Here is a 24,130-nt window from a genome sequence, read left to right as displayed (position 1 = left end):
TCTGATCCATTTTGATGCTTTTTGTCTAATTTTCTAATGTCTGATGTCTAATTTTGTTTCTCCTCATTCATTCATTCACCATCGTCCACAACAACAACCTTTTTCCCGACACTTGCTTTTTATATGTAGGCTACAGATCTAGGAACACTCAAAATATATACATATTAATATTTTTAAAATGAAAAGGAAAAGAAGCAGGGTTGTGTTTTATATCAAATTTCGTTTTATTGTAAATATACATTACAGTGAAGATAACCAGAGCAGGCACGTATTGCCAAGACCAGCTGAGATGGTGACGTCAACAAGTACGCTGCTGTTCCAATTGCAGAATGACCGTACTGCGTCCTCCCACCCTCGGGAGTTTGTACGAAGTCCGAACTACCAAGTACGCAAGTCCGAACTTGGTGTACTTGGTATTGAGAAATGCCGTATAACTTACATTTTTGCTTAAAAACAATGGACGGACAAGTAGAAATTACTTTTTGTGCTAATCAACATTATGCCACAAATGCTGTAGATTGGGCTTAATTTGTACTGAACACAGAATATTCCTTTAATGCAAACAGTAATGTAAAATTAACATCAGATTTTAACATTAATTCAATGTTATTAATGTTGATTCATCAACGTTGACATTACTTTTTTTTTTTTTTTTTTATGTTTGTTTACTATCTGGGAAATTAAAATAAAACTACTTTGACTTTTGAATTTGAATTTTATCCATGGTTTCAATGAACAGAACCAACTGCTGAAGAATTTGTGTTTAGCTTGCAATATAAAGGTCACTAAACCGCTCTTTTGAGCCCTTTTAAATACAAGACTGGCAGTTCCCAGCACTTCCTCTTTCTCCTAGGAAACCTGTGTGCGTGTGTGTGTCCATATGAGTGCAAACTTATGCATGTGTGTACTTTTGCCTGGGAGGGAACACGTGGTCAGCTCTCCTGCATCTGCTGTGGCAGGGAGGTGTGACCTCAGATTTTCCCCTCACACTCTTTTTACAGTGGAGACAAACTACTGCCTGACTGTTCATGAATGCAGCCACCAAACCTCAGGATTTTGACTTTGCTACCAAAATCTGTGACAGCACAAGGTGGATAAACAATAAACACTTCTTGACATCATTATCCATAGGATTGTTATATTTGCTGTGACATCTGCTGCCTTTCTGGGTGTGCACTGCTTTGACCTGCCAGATGGATTTTGGTGTTGTCCAAGAAGACAGTTGAGTGAAAGTGAGCAACATTTGAGAAGAAACTGGTGGAACTAGAGTTTTCTAGTGGAAACACCACCCCACAAGGTAAGACTGGCACTTTTTTTTTTTTTTAGACCATCTGTTAGTAACCCTTTATGTTCTTTTGTTGGGAATAAAACTGTTTCTGTTAAAGGGATAGTTCACCTAAAAATATAAATTCTCTCATCATTTACTCACCCTCATGCCATCCCAGATGTGTATGATGTTCTTTCTTCTGCTGAACACAGACAAAGATATTTCAGCTCTGTAGGTCCATACAATGCAAGTGAATTGTGACCAGAACTTTGAAGGTCCAAAAATCGCATAAAGGCAGCATAAAGTAATCCATACAACAAATCTATATCTTCAGGTGTGGATGAGAAACAGATCAATATTTAATCCTTTTTTTTTTTTTTTTTTAATAAATTCTCCTCCTTGCCCAGTAGGTGGCGATATGCACAAAGAATGCGAATTGCCAAAAACAAAAGAAGAATGTGAAAGTGAAATTGGAGATTTATAGTAAAAAGGAATAAAATATTGATCTATTTCTCACCCACACCTATCATATTGCTTCAGAAGGCATGGATTTAACCACTGGAGTCGTATTAGTACTCTGAATTACACTAGATTACTTTTATGCTGCCTTTATGTGCTTTTAGGACCTTCAAAGTTCTGGCCACGATTCACTTACATTGTGAGGACATACAGAGCTGAAATATTCATCTAAAAATCTAAATTTGTGTTCATCAGAAGAAATAAAGTCATACACATCTGGGATTGCGTGAGGGGGAGTAAATGATGAGAGAATTTTCATTTTTGGGTGACTCCTTTAACAAACTCAATGCGACATTGTCAAATGCAGTTGGCTTATTTATACTTGCAGAACAGGCTTTTTACAAGAGGCTTTTTTAGGGCATTACTTGTTATGTCAGTAAAACATATTGTGAATGGAAGTATACTTAATGTCACCGGCAAGGGAAAAAAATGCTCAATAGCTGGATGAAGCATCTGGATGAACATTAATTAAACATTAGGCATAACTGGAGCATCACTGCCAGAAAAAAAAAAAAAGTTTTTAAACCACATTAATCTGTATAAACCTTACATAAAAATATGGAATATGGTACATACAGTGGCCCCAAAAAGTATTTGGAAACTTCAGTCACACTTTAAAATATAAAATATATGCATGTCACATAAAATAACAGAATATTAAACCAAGTGGTATCTGCAAATGATGCAGATTTCAATTTCTTACAACTTCACTTTTATAGCCATTTTCTAAGTCGTTTTCAGTGGATGTATATAGCCAGTTTCCCTCAAGTTTTGACAATCAGAATATCTGTTGTTTTATAATTTAAAACTAATTTTTGTTAGATGTTTTGCTTAAAGTGTGTGTGTGTTTGCTAAGCACAAGGACTTTGTTTGCTTCTTTAATTATATTATATTATCTACTGGGTACATGAGAGACTGGAAGACTTCATGTTGTCTTTGCAACTATATCCAGATCATCCTAAATGCAGGACTGAACTTCTTCCTCTCAAAAGCTTTACAACATAGCTCCCCTTTAAATGTGCACTTAGTAACTTTTGTCTTTGTGTCATCTCGGACTTACACTGACACCTAGTGGCTTGGATGCACCATCATTTAAAATCAATAGTTTTCAGTTTCAGATGCCATTGTAGAAATGTAGTATTCACAGTCAGACATGATTACTTTAATCAGTGAGTGAAAGTGTCAAATAACAGGACGGTTACTGAGATTAAGTGAGCAGTATTCGGCAGGTCATGTGATTCTAACATGGCAGCCCCCATGTGTGGACCCCCTCCATGTAGAATAAAACAGCTTTTATAAGGTTACTGATATGACTGGAGTCTTCATTTTAATGTGAGTGCGCATTATTTTATACATATATTGCAAAATCACAGTTCATGTCTTTAGGAGCTAAACTTATTTTAATCAGGGAACAAAATACAGAGGGCACCTTTAATATTCTATTCTAAACAGTTTACTGCTACAGCAGACCTCCCAAATAAGATTACCATGATTTATATTGACTGATTGTAAAGGCCAGGTCAATAGTAAAGCCTTTAGCCTCTAGCACCTCTGAGGTCTGTCTCAGTTTGGTTGTATCACTGTCACTCTTTTGTTTCTTTATTTAATCACTGTAATCAGAAGAGCAGCAGGATGTCTTGTATGAATTGTTCTCAGGTCATATGATCTGATCCATTGCAAGAGAAAGGCAGCAAACCTGATCTCAGATCAGTGTGACAGTCGCAACTTGTACAGGCAAGTTTCCTCTTCCACGTCTCTTCTACTGTTGTCTTCTTATACAGTGTTCAGACACTGCCCGCAGTGACCAATTTATCTCTCACTCTTGTAAGATAAACACTTTCTCTTGTCAGTCTGTGTCTGTTTGCATTAGAATTGAATGCATGCCAGAATGTATTCATCTTTAAAAAAGGTGAACTGCCTGGAGTCAGAGATCTGTAGTTAATTTAATAAAGACTATTCCTTTCCTTTGTACTCTTTTCATTTAGAGGGAGCAACAGGATACACGAAAACTTCACATGCCTTGACTATTATGGGGTGTGCTTGTATTTTTTGACAATTCTAAATTGTTTTGAAATTTGATGTCTGCTGGATTTCAGGAAAGAAAGTAAACTGATTTCTATTGGTGTAGCCACAGAATGTGCAAGAAACTGGAACCTGTTTTGAATTTGGAACCTGCTTCCATAGAAATTTGTTTTGTATGGTCTAAGCTGTTTTTAGCAAATACTTGTGTTTGCAGTTTGCAAGTTGTCAGACTTTTTCTCGAATTAAAGTTTTCCTGTTAGCTTGAGATTGGCAACGGTGTACTGTGAAGTCTGCTAATAAGTAGTTGATTGTTGGAACCTTTGTCATCTGCTCCCGAGGCCAGTGCAACAGTGCCAAATAGAGAGCATGAGTTCTCATGGAAATGTAAATAGACTTGGCATTGCTAAGCCATAAATGAGTAGATTGTGTGTGCGTGATTGTGTGATGGAAAGGGAAAGAGACAATGTCAGGTTTTCCTATGATCAGGTGCTTTAAGAGACTGCTTTAAAGTTTTATGCACAATACTTATTATATATATATATATATATATATATATATATATATATATATATATATATATATATATATATATCATCAATATATCATCTCTTGAACAGAAAATCTTGTTCTATGTTCTGAATTATTTTATTTAGCTTTGCTGTATTTGTTTGCAAAGGACCTTTTACAATCTTAAACGAATAGTTCACCAAAATTTTTTAAATGTTGATATTAATTACCTCATGTTATTTCAAACCCATATGACCTTCTTTCTTTCATGGTACACAAAAGGAGAAGTTAGGAAAGGTGTTAAGAAGAACACTCACCTCAGTCACACTTCCATTTCATTGTATGAAAAAAAAAGAGGCAAAGAAAGTGAATGGTGAATGAGACGAGTGATCTTCTTAACACTCTTCCTAACATCTCCTTTTGTGTACCATAGAAGAAAGAAAGTCATATAGGTTTTGAACAACTTGAGGGTGAGCATTATCAAAAATGATTGGTTGATTTCAAACTATCCCTTTCAGAACTAGTTTTCACGGTGGCTACCCTAGTGAAAAAAATAATATACTTAAGCACACTTTATTCCTTATTCTAGCAGACTAAATTGATATACTTAAAGTCTGTTAAATTGGAAAAACTAATTTTATACTTAATGCACTTTAGTTTGCCAAAAGCAGTGCTTTGGTGCAGCTAAAGATGTAGTTATAATTATATTTATAATTATACTAAAATGGAACTATTTCAAGTATAATTTAGTACACTTGTAATATCTATAATTTTTGAAATAAATGAACAATTGGTGGCTCAGCGGTTAAGGCTCTGGGTTACTGATCAGAAGGTTGGGGGTTCAAGCCCCAGCACTGCCAAGATGCCACTGTTGGGCCCTTGAGCAAGGCCCTTGACCCTATGTGGTGCAGTGTCATGGCTAACCCTGCACTCTGACCCCAGCTTTGCTGGGATATGTGCAAATGTGTGAAATGTAATTATTAATATACTGCTGGCCCACACCTGAACTGCATTTAGACTAGCATTGTTAAGCATATTTCAGTTGCTTGTATTTGCAGTAATACAGTTTCCATTCAACTGGAAAGCAAGGTCATAGTTTAAAAATTTAAGTTTGTTAACCATTGTTTAACAACAAGGAGAATGCTGAAAATTGCATATTGCATGATATTGTTTCATTCAGATCACTACTGTCTCAAAGTAACACTAATCTCACCAAGGGTAACTAAAAAAAAATAAATAACCCATTTTCATAACATTAAACGACATATTTAACATTAAGCTGAACTCAGAACATAACTATAACCCCAATTACTTTTAAATGCAAATTAATAAATCCCCCAAACAGTCCCCAAAACCTACACAGATGCACCTCATTAATTATGCAAACACAACAGCCAATAGCAAGTCCCCAAGCAGAAACATCAACAGATGTTACAGTATATTCCTGGAAATGATTATAATTCTATGTAGTTTTAACACCTGACATTTTATTAAAATAGGTAAAAGTACCATTTTGCCCTTTGCACAAAGAAAAGTGAAAAAATGCAGATGTCTGATTGGTCCATCTAATCACTGGTCTTCAAAGGCCCCTGGCCAACAGTGGCTAACTTTTATTAATAATTAATAAAAGTGGATGAGGGCACCCTGGCTAGCTATCACTGCCATTCTGTTTTGTTTGTAGACGTGTGTATAACCATAACGAGATGCTCCATTATTCACTATTATAAGTCCAGATGTTTATAACTTACATGATATAACTTGCGTGAAAGTTGTAGAATGACCATATGCTGTTTGCTCAGTGTTAACAAGCAAATCAACAGTATTTTACATTCTTTGTTGGTTTTGTGTTTATTGTTCTTTCAAGAGGGAAATTTGTCTTAATTCAAAGTAAGACCAGATTGATATCGAAGATCAGTCATAAAGTCAGCAGCATTAGACAAAGTAGGATAATGAACAATTATTGCTTTGTACCCTATTATTGGGGATGAGGAAATTACTTTATCCTTACCTCTTCAAGTCACACAATGTCAAATGCAAAAAGCTGTTTTAAAAATGGTATAAAACACAGGGCATACTGTACATGTGTAATGTTGTTGAATGCAGACACAAACAACAAAAGACTGACTGAGACTGATTTAATAGATACATAAAGAGGAGGAATATGGCGTCATATTTATATCACCAGAACTCGCATTTGAAAAAGCCTCCGAATTCATGATAAAGTAATTTCCTCATCCCCAATAATAGGGTACAAAGCAATAATTGTTCATTATCCTACTTTGTCAAATGCACATATTACAGAACACTTCTCTAAAGTATATAGATGGAGCCCAGATTTGTATTATCATGAAGGTAACGTGGTCTGCCAGAAAATAAACATAATAAATAAGACACTGACAAATCATCAGTAGTCTACAAATCTACATATGAGGTTAGACTATCCAGAATTTTGATAAAAATATTAAAAAGCGAGATGGCATGCTAACTCAAGCAATCCAGACTGATGTAAGAAATTAGGAACAGAATGTGTGTTGTACATTCAAAGTTCACTATATTTTCATGCAACACTAGTACAAATGTGCAAGGAGAAAGTGAAATATAATTATAATAAATATAATAAATATTAACAAACAGCCAAGACATGCAACACACTTACAAATGGGTAAAGGCAACTGTTGTTTCAGTCAGCCATAGGTCTGTATTATTTCACTTATTTACAGTAACAACAAGAGATAGATATCTACCAGATTCATATTACCTTGGATGTAGGCTAATGATTAAACACACTCTGTTGTTCTCTGAAGGCAGAGAGAATATATATATATATATATATATATATATATATATATATATATATATATATATATATACACACACACTACCGTTAAAAAGTTTGGGTCACTTGCCTGAAAAGTTTCACATGATCTTAAAAATCTTTTGATCTGAAGGCGTATGCTTAAATGTTTGAAATTAGTTTTGTAGACAAAAATATAATTGTGCCACCATATTAATTTATTTAATTACAAAATTAAAATGTTATTTAACAAATTAAGTTTTTGAAATGGATGACTTGGACCGAGGAATTAAGAAAAGCAGCCAATAAGTGCCCAACATAGATGGGAACTCCTTCAATACTGTTTAAAAAGCATCCCAGGGTGATACCTCAAGAAGTTGGTTGAGAAAATGTCAAGAGTACATTTCTGCAAATTCTAGGCAAAGGGTGACTACTTTGAAGATGCTAAAATATAACACAGTTTTGATTTATTTTGGATTTTTTTTGTCACAACATAATTCCCATAGTTCCATTTATGTTATTTCATAGTTGTGATGACTTTACTATTATTCTAAAATGTGAAAAAAAAAAATAAAAAAAATAAATACAAATAAAAAAATATAGAATGAGTAAGTGACCCCAAACTTTTGAACAGTAGTGTATATATACTGTGCAATAGTTTTAGGCACTTGTGAAAAATGTTGCATAGTGAGGATGTCTTCAAAAATAATGACATAAATAGTTTTCATTTATCACTTAATGTCATACAAAGACCAGTAAATATATAAAAAAGCTAAATCAACATTCAGTGTGATCACCTTTGCTTTTAAAACAGCACTAATTCTCCTACGTACACCTGGATACAGTTTTTCTTGGTTGTTGGCAGATAGGATGTTCCAAGCTTCTTGGAGAATTTGCCACAGTTCTTCTATCTATTTAGGCTGTCTCAATTGATTCTGTCTCTTTATGTAATCTCAGACTGACACGATGTTCAGTGGGGGGCTTTGTGGTGGCCATGACATCTGTTGCAGGGCTCCCTGTTCTTCTAATCTTTTCTATTTGCAAAAGTAATGTTTGGGAGTCTAACATTTATATTTCCCACTGACACACTAAAGCTGAAGATATAAATAACCATCTTAGGACAAATTAAGACAGCAAAACATTTTGATGAAATAAAATTACACCCAGTCTTTTTTCAAGATCATGAATTCGGAGGCTTTTCAAAATTCAAGTTCTGGTGATATAAAAATGACGTCATAGAGGAACCCGTACACAAGAACAAGCAGTTGAACCAATTCAGTGTTCCTGTAGTATCATCATCAATGGCTTAACAGACAGCATTTCATTTTGTTGAAAAAAATTTTTGAGTAGCGGTTTGTGTGAACTGAATTTAATGACAAGCACATAGCCAGTATCTCTCCGTGGAAGCAGATTTGAATCTTTATAGTTTGAGTACATCAACATTCGAACTGTATAAGGGGACAGTTTTTGACTAATATTTATTTAGATAAATAACTAATCACTGTGATTTTGACAATCTTGGAAGCTGGTCTGGGTGTAAAACACACACTGCATACTGTCTTCTTAATGTTGTTGTAATGATGTCACAACCAGCCTGTTTTAGGGCCCCCCAATTCAAAACAGGGTTCTGGCACGGTGACCGCTGCGCATGTAAATTTTGTTTTAAGGAATGTGCATTGTGCAATTAAAAAAGTACTCAAAACAATGTTTTAATGATCATTTTTAAATTAATAAGTTCCCAGCATTAGAAACCTCTTGTTATAAAACATCCAAGTCATAAGACAAACATAGGCCTAGAGTATACACTATATATATTAGGAAAATATTTCTAAGTCATATTAGTAATATTTTTTTTGTGCTTGAAGAACATTATTATGACAATTGCTTTTAACACAGTTCAAACAAGTTGTAGAATCAAAACAAGTTGTAGATGCAAACAAGCACCTAACCAGTGTACTTTCTTAAAGTACACTATATTTGAACTTAGTGCATACTTCTCCTAATTGCATTTGTAAAAGCTATACTACATTACCACTTAATTTGTAATGATCAAAGTTTCTCTGTGTGCATTTGAAGAAAGCATGAAATAAGTGCAATTACATGGTACATAGTACATAGATATGTTAATGTATTTGTAGTATACTTATCATGAAATAAATGCATTTTAAATACAATTTGGTATAAACATTTTTCACTAAGGTACTTCTGTTTGACCAGTAAAGTGCTTCTAAGTACATAAAAATAGTGGTTTATCCCAAATTAAGATTTTACTGTTGTTGTAATTTGTTTGATCGATTACTTTTTTGCTTGCCTTTTTGGATGTTTGTGTCTGTTGCACAACCTCTTTTATTAAATTAGATTTGACCTCATTTATTATTTATTTTTTAAACAGGAACCTTGCAGTACCACAACATAGGAGCATGTATATTATTCTATTCAAGACAAAGTATTATTATTTTCATAATTAAGGCTTAAGTGAAAATGTGTTAGTGTTTGGTCTCTGGAACAGTCATTTGGCAGGTGTTGCTGAATGAATAATCCAATAATAATTTGAGCCATGTCTGTCTACTTTTACATAAGAATTGAATGTAAGCTCTATCACAACAAACTGTCAAAAACAATGAACTGCTCTTAGTTTGTGCACTGTTGTTAAAGATTCCTGGAATAATATATATTAAAGGGATAGTTCACCCAAAAGTTATCTCATCATTTAATCACTCTCATGTCATCTAAGATGTATTTGACTTTCTGTCTTCTGCTGAAAGCAAACAAAGATTTTTAGAAGAATATTTCAGCTCTATAGGTCCTCACAATGCAAGCAAATGGTGACCAAAACTTTGAAGCTCCAAAAAGCACATAAAGGCAGCATAAAAGTAATCCATAAGACTCCAGTAATTTAACCAGTGTCATCTGAAGCAATCCAGTTGGTTTTGGGTGAGAACAGACCAAAATATAACACCTTTTTCATTGTGTATCATGACAGCAGTCTCATTGGTGATCATTTTAAGCTCTATTTCACTTCCTATAGCGCCATCTAGTGCTCTGCGCATACGTCAAGCACTAGGAAGTGTAATCGAGCATGAAGTCATGATCGTGCCTAGAGACAGCAATGACAAGATGTACAGTGAAAAAGGAGTGACACTTTGGTCTGTTCTCACCCAAAACTAACTGGATCGCTTCAGAAGACATTGATTAAACCACTGGAATTTTATGGATTACTTTTATGCTTCCTTGATGTGCTTTTTGGAGCTTCGAATGCCTGATTGCCGTTCACTTGCCTTGTATGGACCTACAGAGCTGAGATATTCTTCTTAAAATTTTCGCATGTGTTCTGCAGAAGAAAGAAAGTCATGCATGTCTGGGATGGCAAAAGAGTAAGTAAATGATGAGAGAATTTCCATTTTTGGGTGAACTATACCTTAAATGGTATATTAATTTTTGTAATTTTGTAATTATTATAGCATAGCATGCTTTAAATCATCTGATTATTCGTATAATGATTTTTTTTTTTTTTTAAGCCTTGTTTTTTTACCCTTATCATCCTAAACTTTTACAGTTTCAAGCACAAAACATGACAGACTCAATGTTTGGCAATGACAATGACCAGTGGGTGTGCCCCAATGACAGACAACTAGCCCTTAGAGCAAAGTGAGTAACGGTTTTATGTTTAAACCTGGTATATGGATTAAATTACTGAATGTCAATTGATGAGTCATATTTAGTCTAATGAACATGTTTGAACAGACAGATAGTGTCAACACTGTGTCAACATGTTTATCCATCTTCTCACTCATTTACTCAATGATCTGCTACTGATGGGTGATTTAATTTTTTGTGTACCTGTATTCTGTCCAGGTTACATACAGGTTGGTCCATCCACACGTTTCAGACTGAGAGGCAGAGGAAAGCTCAGACCCTTGAGAAAACAGAGCTGGATGTAATCATGAGTGTCATCCACCGCTCTGAGCAACTTGAGCTCATTGAGCAACACAGGATTGGGTAGGCATTTTATCAGTATGTACCACATTTGTACATTTTTGTGCCTTTTAATGCCTTGTCAGACAACTTCCTTTCAGATAAACACTCTGATAGCTAATGTCTGAATTTCAGAGATCTTTCTCACAGCAGATGTTTAATTACAATGTTCTGTTTGGGGTCTCACAGAACCCAATGCCCCATTTAGTAGCTCAACAAACATACTTGGCATTGAGGCACCAGGTTGGTGAATTTTCTTAATTTTACGAGAACTAATTATAAACAAGATTTCAACTTGATAACATGTTTTAAATGTCCCTCACGAAAACATGATAGATTGCATCAGTTCCCAGATAGCACACGCACATCTCAGATATGTCTGTTTTAGACATTTTCATCTGGAAAGCATCACAATCTAATTAATATCTGCTAAACAAAAGATCAGATTTCAAAACATTTTAAATCATAAAAGTCTCAAAGACATCTGCTGAATGACTTATTGACATATGAGAGGAAACGTTTTATAGTATTGCAGATGAACAAACTACTTAACAAATATGTCAGATGTAACACACACATCATATAGATGTCTGGGTAATGTACGAGTGCTATCAGTGTTTGGGGTCCTGAAATGCAAAACTTGAATAAATATAATGAATTGTCACATGCCTAGATACTCTGATTGGTGAACACACTGTAGTAGTACACTACCACCAGTTTTCTGGATTTGTTTTTTTTTTTTAATTTTTCGACTATGTGGTCTTGCTGGGGTCAAATTGACCCTAAAACACAAATAGGAGTTATTTTCTTGCATAACATTCACCTTTCTGAAAAGTGTACGCTTACTTTGTGGTAAAACGTCAGGTTTAAAACATCAGCAATACCTACTGGCTTTGATTATGTCAGAGAAAAGTAAAAAATTTGAAGCCAAAATAAAAGGTTAATTTTGAAAATTTATTGTTTTTTTATTTTGTTGTTGTTGTTTTTTAAAACATGTATAGGGGTCTCTGGGACCACAAACATTGAGAAGTCAACCTCAATTGACTATAAGGTTTAAATATCTTTAACACTTGAGCAGATGTTTAGTCATGCTTCACAGGAACTATCCTGTCCAAGTACTTGATGATGTGTAATATGAGAACAAAGAAACAAGGAAACAAAACCACTGGCAAAGAAACAATGGTTGTTTTTATGAGTAAGCAAAGATGTGACTGTTTCAGGTGTCTAGTGGAGCGTCTGGAGAACATGAGGAGGTCTGCCATGGGGAATGGCCTGTCACAGTGTCTGTTGTGTGGAGAAGAGCTGGGTCTGCTGGGTTCCCCGTCCGTCCTCTGTTTGGACTGCTGCATGGTACAAATTAGACTTTTTTCTACTTTTAGAAAACAACCCACTTTCGTGTGCACGTACGCTTAGCCATTTTTTTTCCGTCTTGGATCCATGCAGTAACACTATGACACCACATGATGGCAGCAGATATTTATTTTACTTTAAAAAAAGTATCGTTAACTTGTTTTTCAGGAACAAACATTGGCCATTTTATATATGAACTCCTCAAAGGTCAGCAGCAGTTTATATATACGTAAACAATAGTGCGTGCTAATATAATAATCTCTGAAAAATGATACTGAAACACGTTGGTAAATAATAAGTATTCCCCCAGTGTAACCACGAGGAGGCAGTGTGTAACTGGAACAAAACATTTGTAGTCCGTCTCAGTTCACTTGTTGGCAAATTTAAATCTTTTCCACCGGAGTTCAGGATCACTGTTGGAAAATAACTCTAAGACGATGTAGGAGACACACATTTTCACACATGCTGTGACCTTACACGGGACTGAGGGGTGCTAAAAGACTGAATGCGGTCCTGCCATAGGGAGATCCGATAGTTTTCCCGGTTGGCCGCTGTTCTTAAAATATACGCTACCTAAAAATACATACGACCTATCAGGATGTGCTACCAATGCTATATTCGCATAGTTTAACGGCGCCGCGATATGCCGAAGGGGGCCGCGATTATCCATACACCTACCAACACCCTGACATCAACAACTTTTGGGCCAGTTTTTTTATTTCAAATCCAGGACCGATTTTTCTGTGCGGGTGGGGACAGAGCATCTGTTACAGGGACCCAGAGCTCATATCAGTGATGCTTCCTCATGAAGCCCATAACCTGTGATCATTAGAACAGCTGCTCTCTCTAGACCTCATTGGAATTACAATGGGTTTAGAATACACAGAGGCAATTAATGAAAATATAATAATTATTATATGATTGGTAATGCCTCTGTGTTCAAACATATGACCATCTGTGAAGTAGATACTGTACACTGCGTTGATCATTTTTGTAAAAATGCCATATGGAATCTGATGGATTATTGTTTAACTTTTACAAAGGATTACCTTGGTATTTTAGTGTTTCAAACTTTATTTCAAAGTAACTTTAATTATTCAGTTCTACTTGGCAGTATTCTCGTGGGAAATTCAACTTTTTGAAATTTAGTTGGAAAACGTTGTTTATGAAATCATTTGAGCAATATATTGGGCTGTTGTAAACAACACATTAAAGCTGATTTCTGCAGCACTAAAAGTAATTGGGGGAAAAAGTAACATGATTTTTATGTGAATAAATGTGAGTATTCTGTGGGGTGTTTTTTATGCATTGCTATGGTTGCTTGGGTTTTCTGGGTGGTTGCTTACTGGCCCAAGTCAAAAGAGGACAGCCAGATCTCTTTGATATTTGCCAAACCAAAACATGTAGTCATGCCCCAAACTTGCAACATTGGTTGAGGTTGGCAAAGTGCTGCCTCTAAGCAGAGCCCTTCAATCAATGTCAGCCTACAAGGTTAGCATAGCAATGCATAACGTGGGGGTCCTATAGGCATTCTATGGTCGTTACACTGGCGAGGAGAAATTAGGCTGTTTTTTTTTTTTTAAAGGATGACTATTTGGGGAGATGCTTAAATATGCTTTATAAACTACTTTTTTGAGGAAACAGCTTATCACTTAATGAATTGACGCCTGTACGCTAATCTTCAACATGTATTGCACTAAACAATCCTTTTGGAATGAACTATTTGTGGAGTTTACTATGATAAAATTGCTGTTTTATAAGGAGAGACTTTTGTGACAGGCAGGTGTCAGTTTACGGCTCTTCCTATTTATTTGTATGGGAGCCACAAATGGTGACTTACTGTCGTAACACGCTAGTTGACCGTTACGCTTTCTTCTCTGGTAAATCAATATAGCAGGTCTCTGCTGTAAGTTTCCTGATTGGTTAAAGGTAAAGTATGTAATTTCTGCACTACTAGTGGCACCAAACAGAATTACAAAAATAAAATATGTTTTCAAACAGCCTTTGCCAGCACCCCTTTGACTCATCAATCCCTTTCGCACTCTCTGATTCCCTATGAACAAATAGGCCATACTAAATAAAAACGTTTAACATCACAATAAACAAGACCACTGTAACATATACAGTACACACCGGGCAGAAAGCGTGGCAGAGCAATCGGGTCATCTGATAACATTGGCGGATTGAACGGCAGCTGGGTGTGCGGGGGATCCAGCACATGAGGTAGAATGGTTCTTCTGGTAACTAGTAAGTGCAACGAAAGCGCCATTTCTGACCATGTTCACTCTGTTTTTTCTCCGTTCTCTGTGTCTGTGTCTTTAAGCAAGTTTTCGAATTTTGGCTTTAAAGAAAAAAGTCACTAAAAAATGTAAATTCTCTCATTATTCACTTACCCTGATGCCATCCCAGATGTGTATGACTGTCTTTCTTCAGCAGAACACAAATAAAGATTTTTAGAAGAAGACAGAGCTCTGTCAGATCCTTATAATGGAAGTACACGGGTGCCAGCACTTTGACGGTCCTAAAGTAATATTTAGGCAGCATAAAAGTAATCCACACGACTCCAGTTGATCAATGAATGTCTTCTGAAGCAAATCAATATATTTGTGTAAAAAAGTATAGTGATAATTAAAATGCTATTAACTTTTAAAAAAACGCTTACTGCCAGCAGCTGACACAAAGCATGTCGTAAGCGCATCGGCGAGTTCACGCGAGAATTCGGCAGCAGCGCTTATTTACAACAAGGACGAATGTCACGCAAGAGTTCGGCCATTTCAAACAGCATCAGAGCCCTGGATGGAAGCGCTGATTTAAAGTTAAAAACATTTTAATTATCGACTTGTTTCTTACATAAACCTATCGATTCGCTTCAGAAGACATTCATTGATCGACTGGAGTCGCATGATTACTTTTATGCTGCCTAAATGTGACTTTTGGACCTTCAAAGTGCTGGCACCCGTGCACTTCCATTGTAAGGACCTGACAGAGCTCTATCTTCTAAAAATTTTCATTTGTGTTCTGCTGAAGAAAGACAGTCATACTGGGGATGGTGTCATGATTCACTATTGTTTTGCCTTGTGTTTTGGCCATGTCATCTGTTTCCCCCGGACTACACTTCCCATAATTCCCTGCCCTCATCACTGCCAGCTGTTCCCTATTGTTCTCACCTGTGATTAATTTCCTCATTTACCCCTGTGTATATAATGCCCTGATTTCTACCTAGTCTTTGTGAGTTGTGTTTCTCCCCTGTTCCTATGTACCAGTTCCCATCGTGGATGTTTCATTTGTTTTATGTTTCTAGTTCCAAGTTCTGCCTTGTTCCTGTATTTACCGAGTTATTTTATACTTTGCTTATATTCTTTATTAAACTTCTTGCCACATCTAGATCCAGCTCTTGTGACTTCCTTCCAAACGTTACAGAACAACTCACCACAAAATGGATTCAGCAGCATACTTCGTGCAACTGCCAGGCGGACTTATTGATAAGGGAATACTCCCACTTCTTCAGCACCATAGCCTGCCACACAGGTTTTGATGATTCCACCTTGAAATCCATATACCTGATCGGACTCATAGCTCGCCAGTGGAGGGAATTGCCGGAGACCGGAGATTACACGTGGGAGGAATACGTAAAGCTAATATTAGAAACTCTCGCTTCAGAGGATCCTCCTCTCTCAATCCCGATCTCGGCTTCCGAGCCTTCCATGCCTGAGTCTGCTCCACGCCATGTCACAGTCAAGTCTGAGTCTGCTCCACGCCATGTCACAGTCAAGTCTGAGTCTGCTCCATGCCATGTCATAGTCAAGTCTGAATCTGCTCCACCCCATGTCACAGCCATGTCTGAGTCTGCTCCACGCCATGTCACAGCCACGTCTGAGTCTGCTCCACGCCATGTCACAGCCACGTCTGAGTCTGCTCCACGCCATGTCACAGCCACGTCTGAGTCTGCTCCACGCCATGTCACAGCCACGTCTGAGTCTGCTCCACGCCATGTCACAGCCACGTCTGAGTCTTTTTCACGCCATGTCACAGTCAAGTCTGAGTCTGTTCCACACCATGTCAGTCAAGTCTGAGTCTGCTCCATGCCATGTCATAGTCAAGTCTGAATCTGCTCCACGCCATGTCACAGCCACGTCTGAGTCTGCTCCACGCCATGTCACAGCCACGTCTGAGTCTTTTTCACGCCATGTCACAGTCAAGTCTGAGTCTGCTCCACGCCATGTCACAGCCACGCCACGTCACAGTCAAGTCTGAGTCTGCTTCACTTCATGTCACGGCCAAGCCTTCTGTGACTCCTTGTTCCAAGCCTCCCATGGCCCTGTCTCGAAACCTTCCATGGCCCCTGTCTCCAAGTTGAATGATCCACCACTGATGTCGGTGCGTAGGGCCATGAAGACCCTTCCGCACAAATTGTCAGTGCCCACACCTGCCACGGCCAACGAGCCAACGCCTATGCCTGCCATGGCCAACGAGCCAACGCCCACGCCTGCCACAGCCAACGCCCACGCCTGCCACGGGCAACGAGCCTACGCCCACACCTGCCATGGCCAACGAGCCAACGCTCACGCCTGCCACGGCCAACGAGCCAACGCCCACGCCTGCCACAGCCAACGAGCTGGAAGCCTCATCCGTCCCAGAGCCAGCGTTGCCAACTTCGGCCGTCCGGAGGAGGAGGAGAAGAAAGGCTTCTACCCTCAAGTCTCTTCCCGTGTACATAACCACAGAGGTCGTTTCCAATTCTCTTCCCGTGTTCACGACCACAGAGGTTGTTTTCCAAGTCTCTGCCCGTGTTCCAAGTCTCTGCCCCTCGAGCCTGCCATGGCTCCGCCTTCCACATCTTTGCCCCTCGACCCTGTGGTCGCCACCCAGGCCTCCTGACCCTGTTTCAGCCCTGTGGCTGCCAGCCGGGCCTCCTGATCCAGTCCCTACCCTGAGGTGGTCTCCTGGGTCTCCTGGCTGTCCATCTGATCTGCTCTGGTCTCCTGGGTCCCCTGGCCGTCCGCCTGATCTGCTCTGGTCTCCTTGGTCTCTCGGCCATCCGCTTTAGCTGCTCTGGTCTCCTTGGTCTCCTGGCCTTCTACCTGATCTGCTCTGGCCTCTTTGGTCTCCGGCTCCATCTTGGCCCTGCTTCCCTTACCAGCCTTCCTTGGACGTCAGGAGCTGCCCATTAGGAGGGGGGTTATGTCATGATTCACTATTGTTTTGCCTTGTGTTTTGCCCCTATTATCTGTTTCCCCCAGACTACACTTCCAATAATTCCCTGCCCTCATCACTGCCAGCTGTTCCCTATTGTTCTCACCTTTGTTTCATTTACTCCTGTGTATATAATGCCCTGATTTCTGCCCAGTGAGTTGTTGTGTTTCTCCCCTGTTCCTATGTACCAGTTCCCATCATGGATGTTTCATTTGTTTTATGTTTCTAGTTCCAAGTTCTGCCTTGTTCCTGTGTTTACCGAGTTATTTTATACGTTGCTTATATTCTTTATTAAACTTCTTGCTGCATCTAGATCCAGCTCTCGTGACTTCCTTCCAAACATTACAGATGGCATCAGGTTCAGTGAATAATGAGAGAATTTTCATTTTTGGCTATCATCTGTAGTCAAAGCTAAATGTATTTTCCTCTGTACACGTCTGCCATGGCTGTTTATTTTCCCCCGGCTGAACAGCTAGTTCAAGTAGCCATGCCCCAAACTCATGCTTTGAATGGGATGGGTGGAGCGGGCGGCTTAAAATATAAACATCAATGTTTTGATGGTGCCTTGGAGGCTCAGTGTTTATATTTTGTGGGAGGTAAACCCATGAATGGCTTACTTGTAGTTGTCAATGAACAATAAACTGGGATAGTAGAATGTTTTTTGACATAAAAAAGTTACATACTTCACCTTTAACAGGTGTGGCCCATGGGCAAGTTCTTTATTGCCCTGTGCAGAACCTAAGACATGTTATTTCACAAGACTGCCATTTTAGCCTTACCTTATCTGTCGGGTAGTAGGGACTTTCTATGCATGGTATTTCAAAAATCGCTTACAGCAGTTTTTAAAGATGGCACACACTCAGGGATCTTTAGAAGTGTTAAAAGAAAATTGAAGAGATTTTCTTTGTGGCCTCCCTCTCACATTCTCTCTTTTCCACGCTCGCTCTCTCTGTCTCAAAGCAATTGAAGTATATAGAACTTCTGCAAAAACTAAATTTCTGGCACTTCAGTCTAGTGTTTGTCCTCTATTACATAAAACCTGATTAAAGTTTCTTTCTCTCTTATTACAATGCCATACCCAAGCCCTCACCTTCAAATTGATTCTTTAAAATCAAGCCATCTGAAACTACAGTAGTATCTCCTGAGATAATTAAATTTATTTTAGCGTGGAGAGGGATGGTGCTTCGCTCAATCAACAGGATTCTACACATTTAAAAAGGGACCTGTTTCATAACATTATGGAGAGTATACAGTAACTGAACTTCAGGGAATTAAATTGTTAATGTATTGTTAATCATCTTGCATGTAAAGTCCAGTAAATAAAATGTAATCTAAATAACAGTTAAATAACAGTTCTGTTAACACATACTTGTATGTTGAAATAAACACAAAAACTGACATTGCACAAGATAAAATGTTAAATCCTAAAACACATTTTTAATCTGAATATCACAAAGTTTTGTATTTGAATGTTCTATTTTCTTAATTTTTGTCTAGTTGTTTGATTGTCAGGGTTGCCAGGTCTGTGTAATATTCCAATGACCAATCAGAACTAGCCCAATACTAAAATTCAAGACATGCCACAGATTTTAGAATCCATGTATTGCTTTTTCAGATTTCCTGTCATTTGCAAACCTTCTAGATGATGTTTGTAGCAGGGTAGCAGTATGAAACATCTGCAGTTTTATAAAACATGGCATGTTCACAACTATTGAAAAAAGAGTCAGGCTTGATACACATAAGCGTAATGTCATTATTGAAAAATTTATTACAAAAAAAACAAAATGCAATATACTGTATTTCAGCTGTGTAACTGCATACCATTTGGTGCAGCTTTTATTTTATATCTGGGCCCCATTTCCTGTAACTAACTTATTTCTACTGAGTCTGACACACTATTTCACCTGTAAATTCACTGTTAAATGCTGCCTGTATCCATGAAAACAGAATACATTATACTGTACCTGTTTTGACCTGCAGAGGATTGGCTGGTGGTTGGTCAAAAATCCTTACATTCAATTCTGATTTGAGTAGCCCAATTCCATGGGAAAACTGCAGGCTTGGCAAACCTGTTATTGTGTTTCCATGGCAAAATAATGTAACAAATAAGGATTCGACAAAATATTTGTTTTCATTTCACAGTAGTATTTTAGCCTAAACGTGTCTGTAGTTGAAAGGGTGCGTGTTTATTTGCCCTACATTAATGATGTCTGTGTTTGTATTACAGAAGGTGTGCACTAAATGTGGTATCGAGACTACAGGCACTCAGAAAAGAGTTCAGTGGCTTTGCAAGATCTGCAGTGAACAGAGAGAGGTACAGTACAACACATTGTGAAGTCACGTGATAGTTGTTTCAACTTTCTAAAAAACCTGGAAACAAAGTATACAAGGTTGATAATGTGAGCAATTTAAAGATGAAATAATCACTGATTTCTGACATGGATTTTAGTGGCATAAAATCTTTGATGGGTATTCAGAGTTTTGTTTGAGTCACTTATTAGCAACCACATTGTTTTTACATGAGTTGTTTTATTGAGTTACAGTATGTCTTTGTGTCTGTACTTATCATTTGTATGGGCAGAAATTCTGATCACAGAGTCTACACACATTCTTTCTGTATTGTCCATGTTTTCTGTACAACCATTTGTAGATACTGCCGTAGTGTTATTTATGTTATTTCTTTTCATGCCAATCTAATATTGTAATATAATCTCTTTCAGATAAACCTGCTCCTTAATGGCATGTAAAAAAAATCAAAACAAAACAAAGTGTGTTTGCTTGCTTCACATTTTGGTCAGATGGTCTCTTCCAGTCTAAGTTGGCATTTCTTGGCCAGAATAATGCTGCAATATGGAACAAACTGTACGCCACTTGGCCGCGTGAGATTAGTTCAGGGTTAGAACATTCAAACAAAATGGCCCAATGCTTCAGCACAGCTTCACTATTGTATTTTTGTCACCTTAAATTCTTACTTCATGAAATTTAGGAACAGAACAACAAAAGTGAAAATGATGGTTGTTCTTTTTGACAAAGGGTATGACACCAATAATTAGATAAGTAATGAGTAAGGTGAATCAGGCCATATTGTTTGTGGTCAGACTGATGATGTACTGTCTAACATTAATAAGCGTGACGAGGAGGAGGGCATGGCCTGGCCATAAGGATTCACGCCCGGCGCTGAGTTGCCCAATCAGCGGGAGAGGGATAAAGGAGGAGCCGGTGACGCCAGAGAGAGAAAGAGAGAGACACACACACAGAGCTGTGTGTGTGTGTGTCGATGTGTGTTATGTTTCAGTTCAGCATTTTATGTTGGAATTAAAGTCTTGTTAATTGTTAATCCAGTTTCCGCTTCCTCCTTTCCTGATGAACGAGAGGCTTGTCTGTTACACTGATGCCGAAACCTGGGACTGGAGGAAGATGTGCCATCAGAAAGCCCTCGCCGTTGATGGAGGATCGCAACTCCGAGGAGAGGTTGGTTCGATGGTACTGGAGCGGCCTGCCAGGAGATGGAGGAGCCGCTGCCATCCGCCAGGAGACGGAGGAGCTGCTGCTGTCCGCCATGGGACAGAGGAGTTGCTGCTGTCCACCAAGATGCGGAGGAACCGCTGCCATCTACCAGGAAGCAGAGGAGCTGTTGCCATCGTCCAGGAGATGGAGGACCTGCTGCCATCCGCCAAGAGGCGTAGGAACTGCTGCCATCCGCCAGGGGACGGAGGAGCCTCTGCCGTCCGCCAGGAGGTGAAATCCAGTGCCATCGCCCGGTATCATGGAGGATCACTGAACAGCTGGCTGAGGACCAAATGGCGGCGTGGTCTGGAACCTGATTTTTTTTCTCCTTTTCTCTCTCTCACCTCGCTCTCTCTCTGTCTCTCCCGCTCGCTCTGTCTCTCTCCCCAGGGACGCCAGAAAGAGAGAGAGAGAGAGAGACACACACACACAGAGCTGTGTGTATGTGTGTCAATGTGTGTTGTTATGTTTCAGTTCAGCGTTTTATGCTGGAATTAAAGTCTTGTTAATTGTTAATCCAGTTCACGCTTCCTCCTTTCCCGATGAACGAGAGGCTTGTCTGTTACAATAAGAAAATCTCATTTCTTTTCACAAGCCTAACGCTTTGCCTTAGAGCCAATAGATATCACTGATACACTCTGCTAACTTGGAGAATTGTGAAATTTCGTCAGGTTTTGAGGAAATATAAAGTTGGGTATTGTCGGAATAACAGTGAAAACTAATTCCATGGTTCCTGATAAAGTCTCCCGGGGAAGCATATATAAGGAGAAAAGGAGAGGTCCTAAAACTGATCCTTGTGGCACTCCATACTTAATTTTAGTTTGATCTGACAATTCCCCTTTTACACAGACAAAGTGGTAGTGGTCAGATAAATAGGACCTAAACCAAGCTAATGCCTGTCCACAAATGCCAACATAATTCTCAAGCCTATCTGAGAGAAGTTACTATCTATGGTGTCGAAGGCAGCACTAAGATCTAAAAGCACTAGAAGAGAAATGCAGCTGCGATCAGATGATAAGAGCAAGTCATTTGTAACTCTAAGTGCAGTCTCTGTACTATGATGGGGCCTAAATCCTGACTGAAATTCTTCATATATACATTTTTTTGTAAAAATGAACATAGTTGGGAGGACTCTACCTTTTCTAGTATTTCAAATCAAATCAAATCAAATCACTTTATTGTCACACAGCCATATACACAAGTGCAATGGTGTGTGAAATTCTTGGGTGCAGTTCCGATCAACATAGCAGTCGTGACAGTGATGAGACAGTACCAATTTACAATAACATCAAATTAACACAGCACAATTAAACATCTGTTATACACATAATTACGCTCAACAGTATACAAATAATAACATACACTGTACAGTATACAATACGCACTATATAGATACACATTAATCAATAAAAATAAAAAATAAAAAAATATATAAAAAAGTATATATATATATATATATATATATATATAGAATGTACAGTATTGTACTGTATTGACATTCAGGCTGTCGGTTGATAGTCAGTTGTTAAGAGAGAATATAATATAATTTATGACAGTCCGGTGTGAGATATAAGAGTAAGGGTAATAAAGTGCAGTGCTGATGTATTTGATCGTGGGAGATCAAGAGTTCAGAAGTCTGATTGCTTGGGGGAAGAAGTTATCATGGAGTCGGCTGGTGCAGGTCCTGATGCTGCGAGTCGGGTGGCTGGAGTCTCTGATGATCCTCCGAGCTTTTTTCACGCACCGCCTTGTATATATTTCCTGGAGGGAGGGAAGCTCACCTCCGATGATGTGTCTGGCAGTTCGCACCACCCTTTGCAGTGCTTTGCGGTTGTGGGCTGTGCTATTGCCGTACCAGGCGGAGATGCAGCCAGTCAGGATGCTCTCTACAGTGCAGGTGTAGAACCGTGTGAGGATGTGGCGGTTCATTCCAAACTTCCTCAGCCGTCTTAAGAAGAAGAGGCACTGATGAGCCTCCTTCACAACGACTTCAGTGTGGATGGACCATGTGAGTTCCTCAGTGATGTGGACACCCAGGAACTTGAAGCTGCTGACTCTCTCCACCAGTGCTCCATTGATGGTGATGGGACTGTGTTCTCTGTCTTTTCTTCTGAAGTCCACCACAAGCTCCTTTGTCTTACTGACGTTGAGGGAGAGGTTGTGCTCCTGACACCAGTGTGTCAGAGTGTGCACCTCCTCTCTGTAGGCTGTTTCATCATTGTCAGTGATCAGACCTACCACCGTCGTGTCATCAGCAAACTTAATGATGGCATTGGAGCTATGTGTTGCCACACAGTCATGTGTGTACAGTGAATACAGGAGTGGGCTGAGAACACAGCCCTGTGGGGCTCCAGTGTTGAGGGTCAGTGAGGAGGAGATGTTGCTGCCTATTCTAACCACCTGGCGTCTGCTTGACAGGAAGTCCAGGATCCAGCTGCACAGTGAGCTGTTTAAGCCCAGAGCCCGGAGTTTCTCATCTAGCTTGGAGAGCACTATGGTGTTGAATGCTGAGCTGTAGTCTACAAACAGCATTCTCACATAAGTGTTCTTTTTTTCCAGGTGGGAGAGAGCAGTGTGTATTGTAGATGCAATGGCATCATCAGTGGAGCGGTTGTTGCGGTAAGCAAACTGCAGCGGGTCAAAAGAGAGAGAGAGGCAATACATTTAAGCAAGTTATCTTTGATTGTTTTGGAACAGGCACAATGGTGGATGTTTTAAAGCATGTGGGGACTACAGACAAAGAGAGGGAAAGGTTGAAAATGTCCGTAAAAACACCAGCCAGCTGGTTCACGCACGCTCTGATGACGTGGCCCGGAATGCCGTCTGGGCCCGCGGCTTTGCGGATATTCACACGTCGGAAGGATCGGGTTACAACCGCTACAGAGACGGAGAGTGACCTAACCTCTGTAGCTTCAGCCGCGAGAGCTCTCTCCGCGAGGGCGGTGTTATTTCCCTCGAAACGAGCATAAAAAGTATTTAGCTCATCCGGTAGAGAG

At 38.9% G+C, this 24,130-nt stretch overlaps 1 protein-coding gene across 1 annotated transcript; it reads left to right on the top strand.

Moving 5' to 3' along the window:
- The first annotated feature begins 1,033 nt into the window (after positions 1–1,033).
- Positions 1,034–20,450, top strand: LOC127428361 (rab effector Noc2-like). The gene is made up of 6 exons (XM_051676702.1): positions 1,034–1,297; positions 10,666–10,757; positions 10,965–11,108; positions 12,305–12,434; positions 19,855–19,941; positions 20,348–20,450. The coding sequence occupies exons 2-6, from the start codon at positions 10,681–10,683 to the stop codon at positions 20,372–20,374; spliced, it is 465 nt and encodes a 154-aa protein (XP_051532662.1). The 5' UTR covers positions 1,034–1,297; positions 10,666–10,680; the 3' UTR covers positions 20,375–20,450.
- Positions 20,451–24,130: the final 3,680 nt, after the last annotated feature.

This window comes from Myxocyprinus asiaticus, chromosome 3, assembly GCF_019703515.2.
Source record: "Myxocyprinus asiaticus isolate MX2 ecotype Aquarium Trade chromosome 3, UBuf_Myxa_2, whole genome shotgun sequence".
Classification (NCBI taxonomy): Eukaryota; Metazoa; Chordata; class Actinopteri; order Cypriniformes; family Catostomidae; genus Myxocyprinus; species Myxocyprinus asiaticus.
This window is presented reverse-complemented; position numbering and strand designations above follow the sequence as displayed.

Bases quoted from the DNA above. Each gene is read 5' to 3' on its own strand.
- LOC127428361 (XM_051676702.1), top strand. From the start codon at position 10,681: ATGACAGACTCAATGTTTGGCAATGACAATGACCAGTGGGTGTGCCCC. The intron at 10,758-10,964 runs GTGAGTAACGGT...TATTCTGTCCAG, and splicing joins CAACTAGCCCTTAGAGCAAA to GTTACATACAGGTTGGTCCA. The intron at 19,942-20,347 runs GTACAGTACAAC...AATCTCTTTCAG, and splicing joins TCTGCAGTGAACAGAGAGAG to ATAAACCTGCTCCTTAATGG.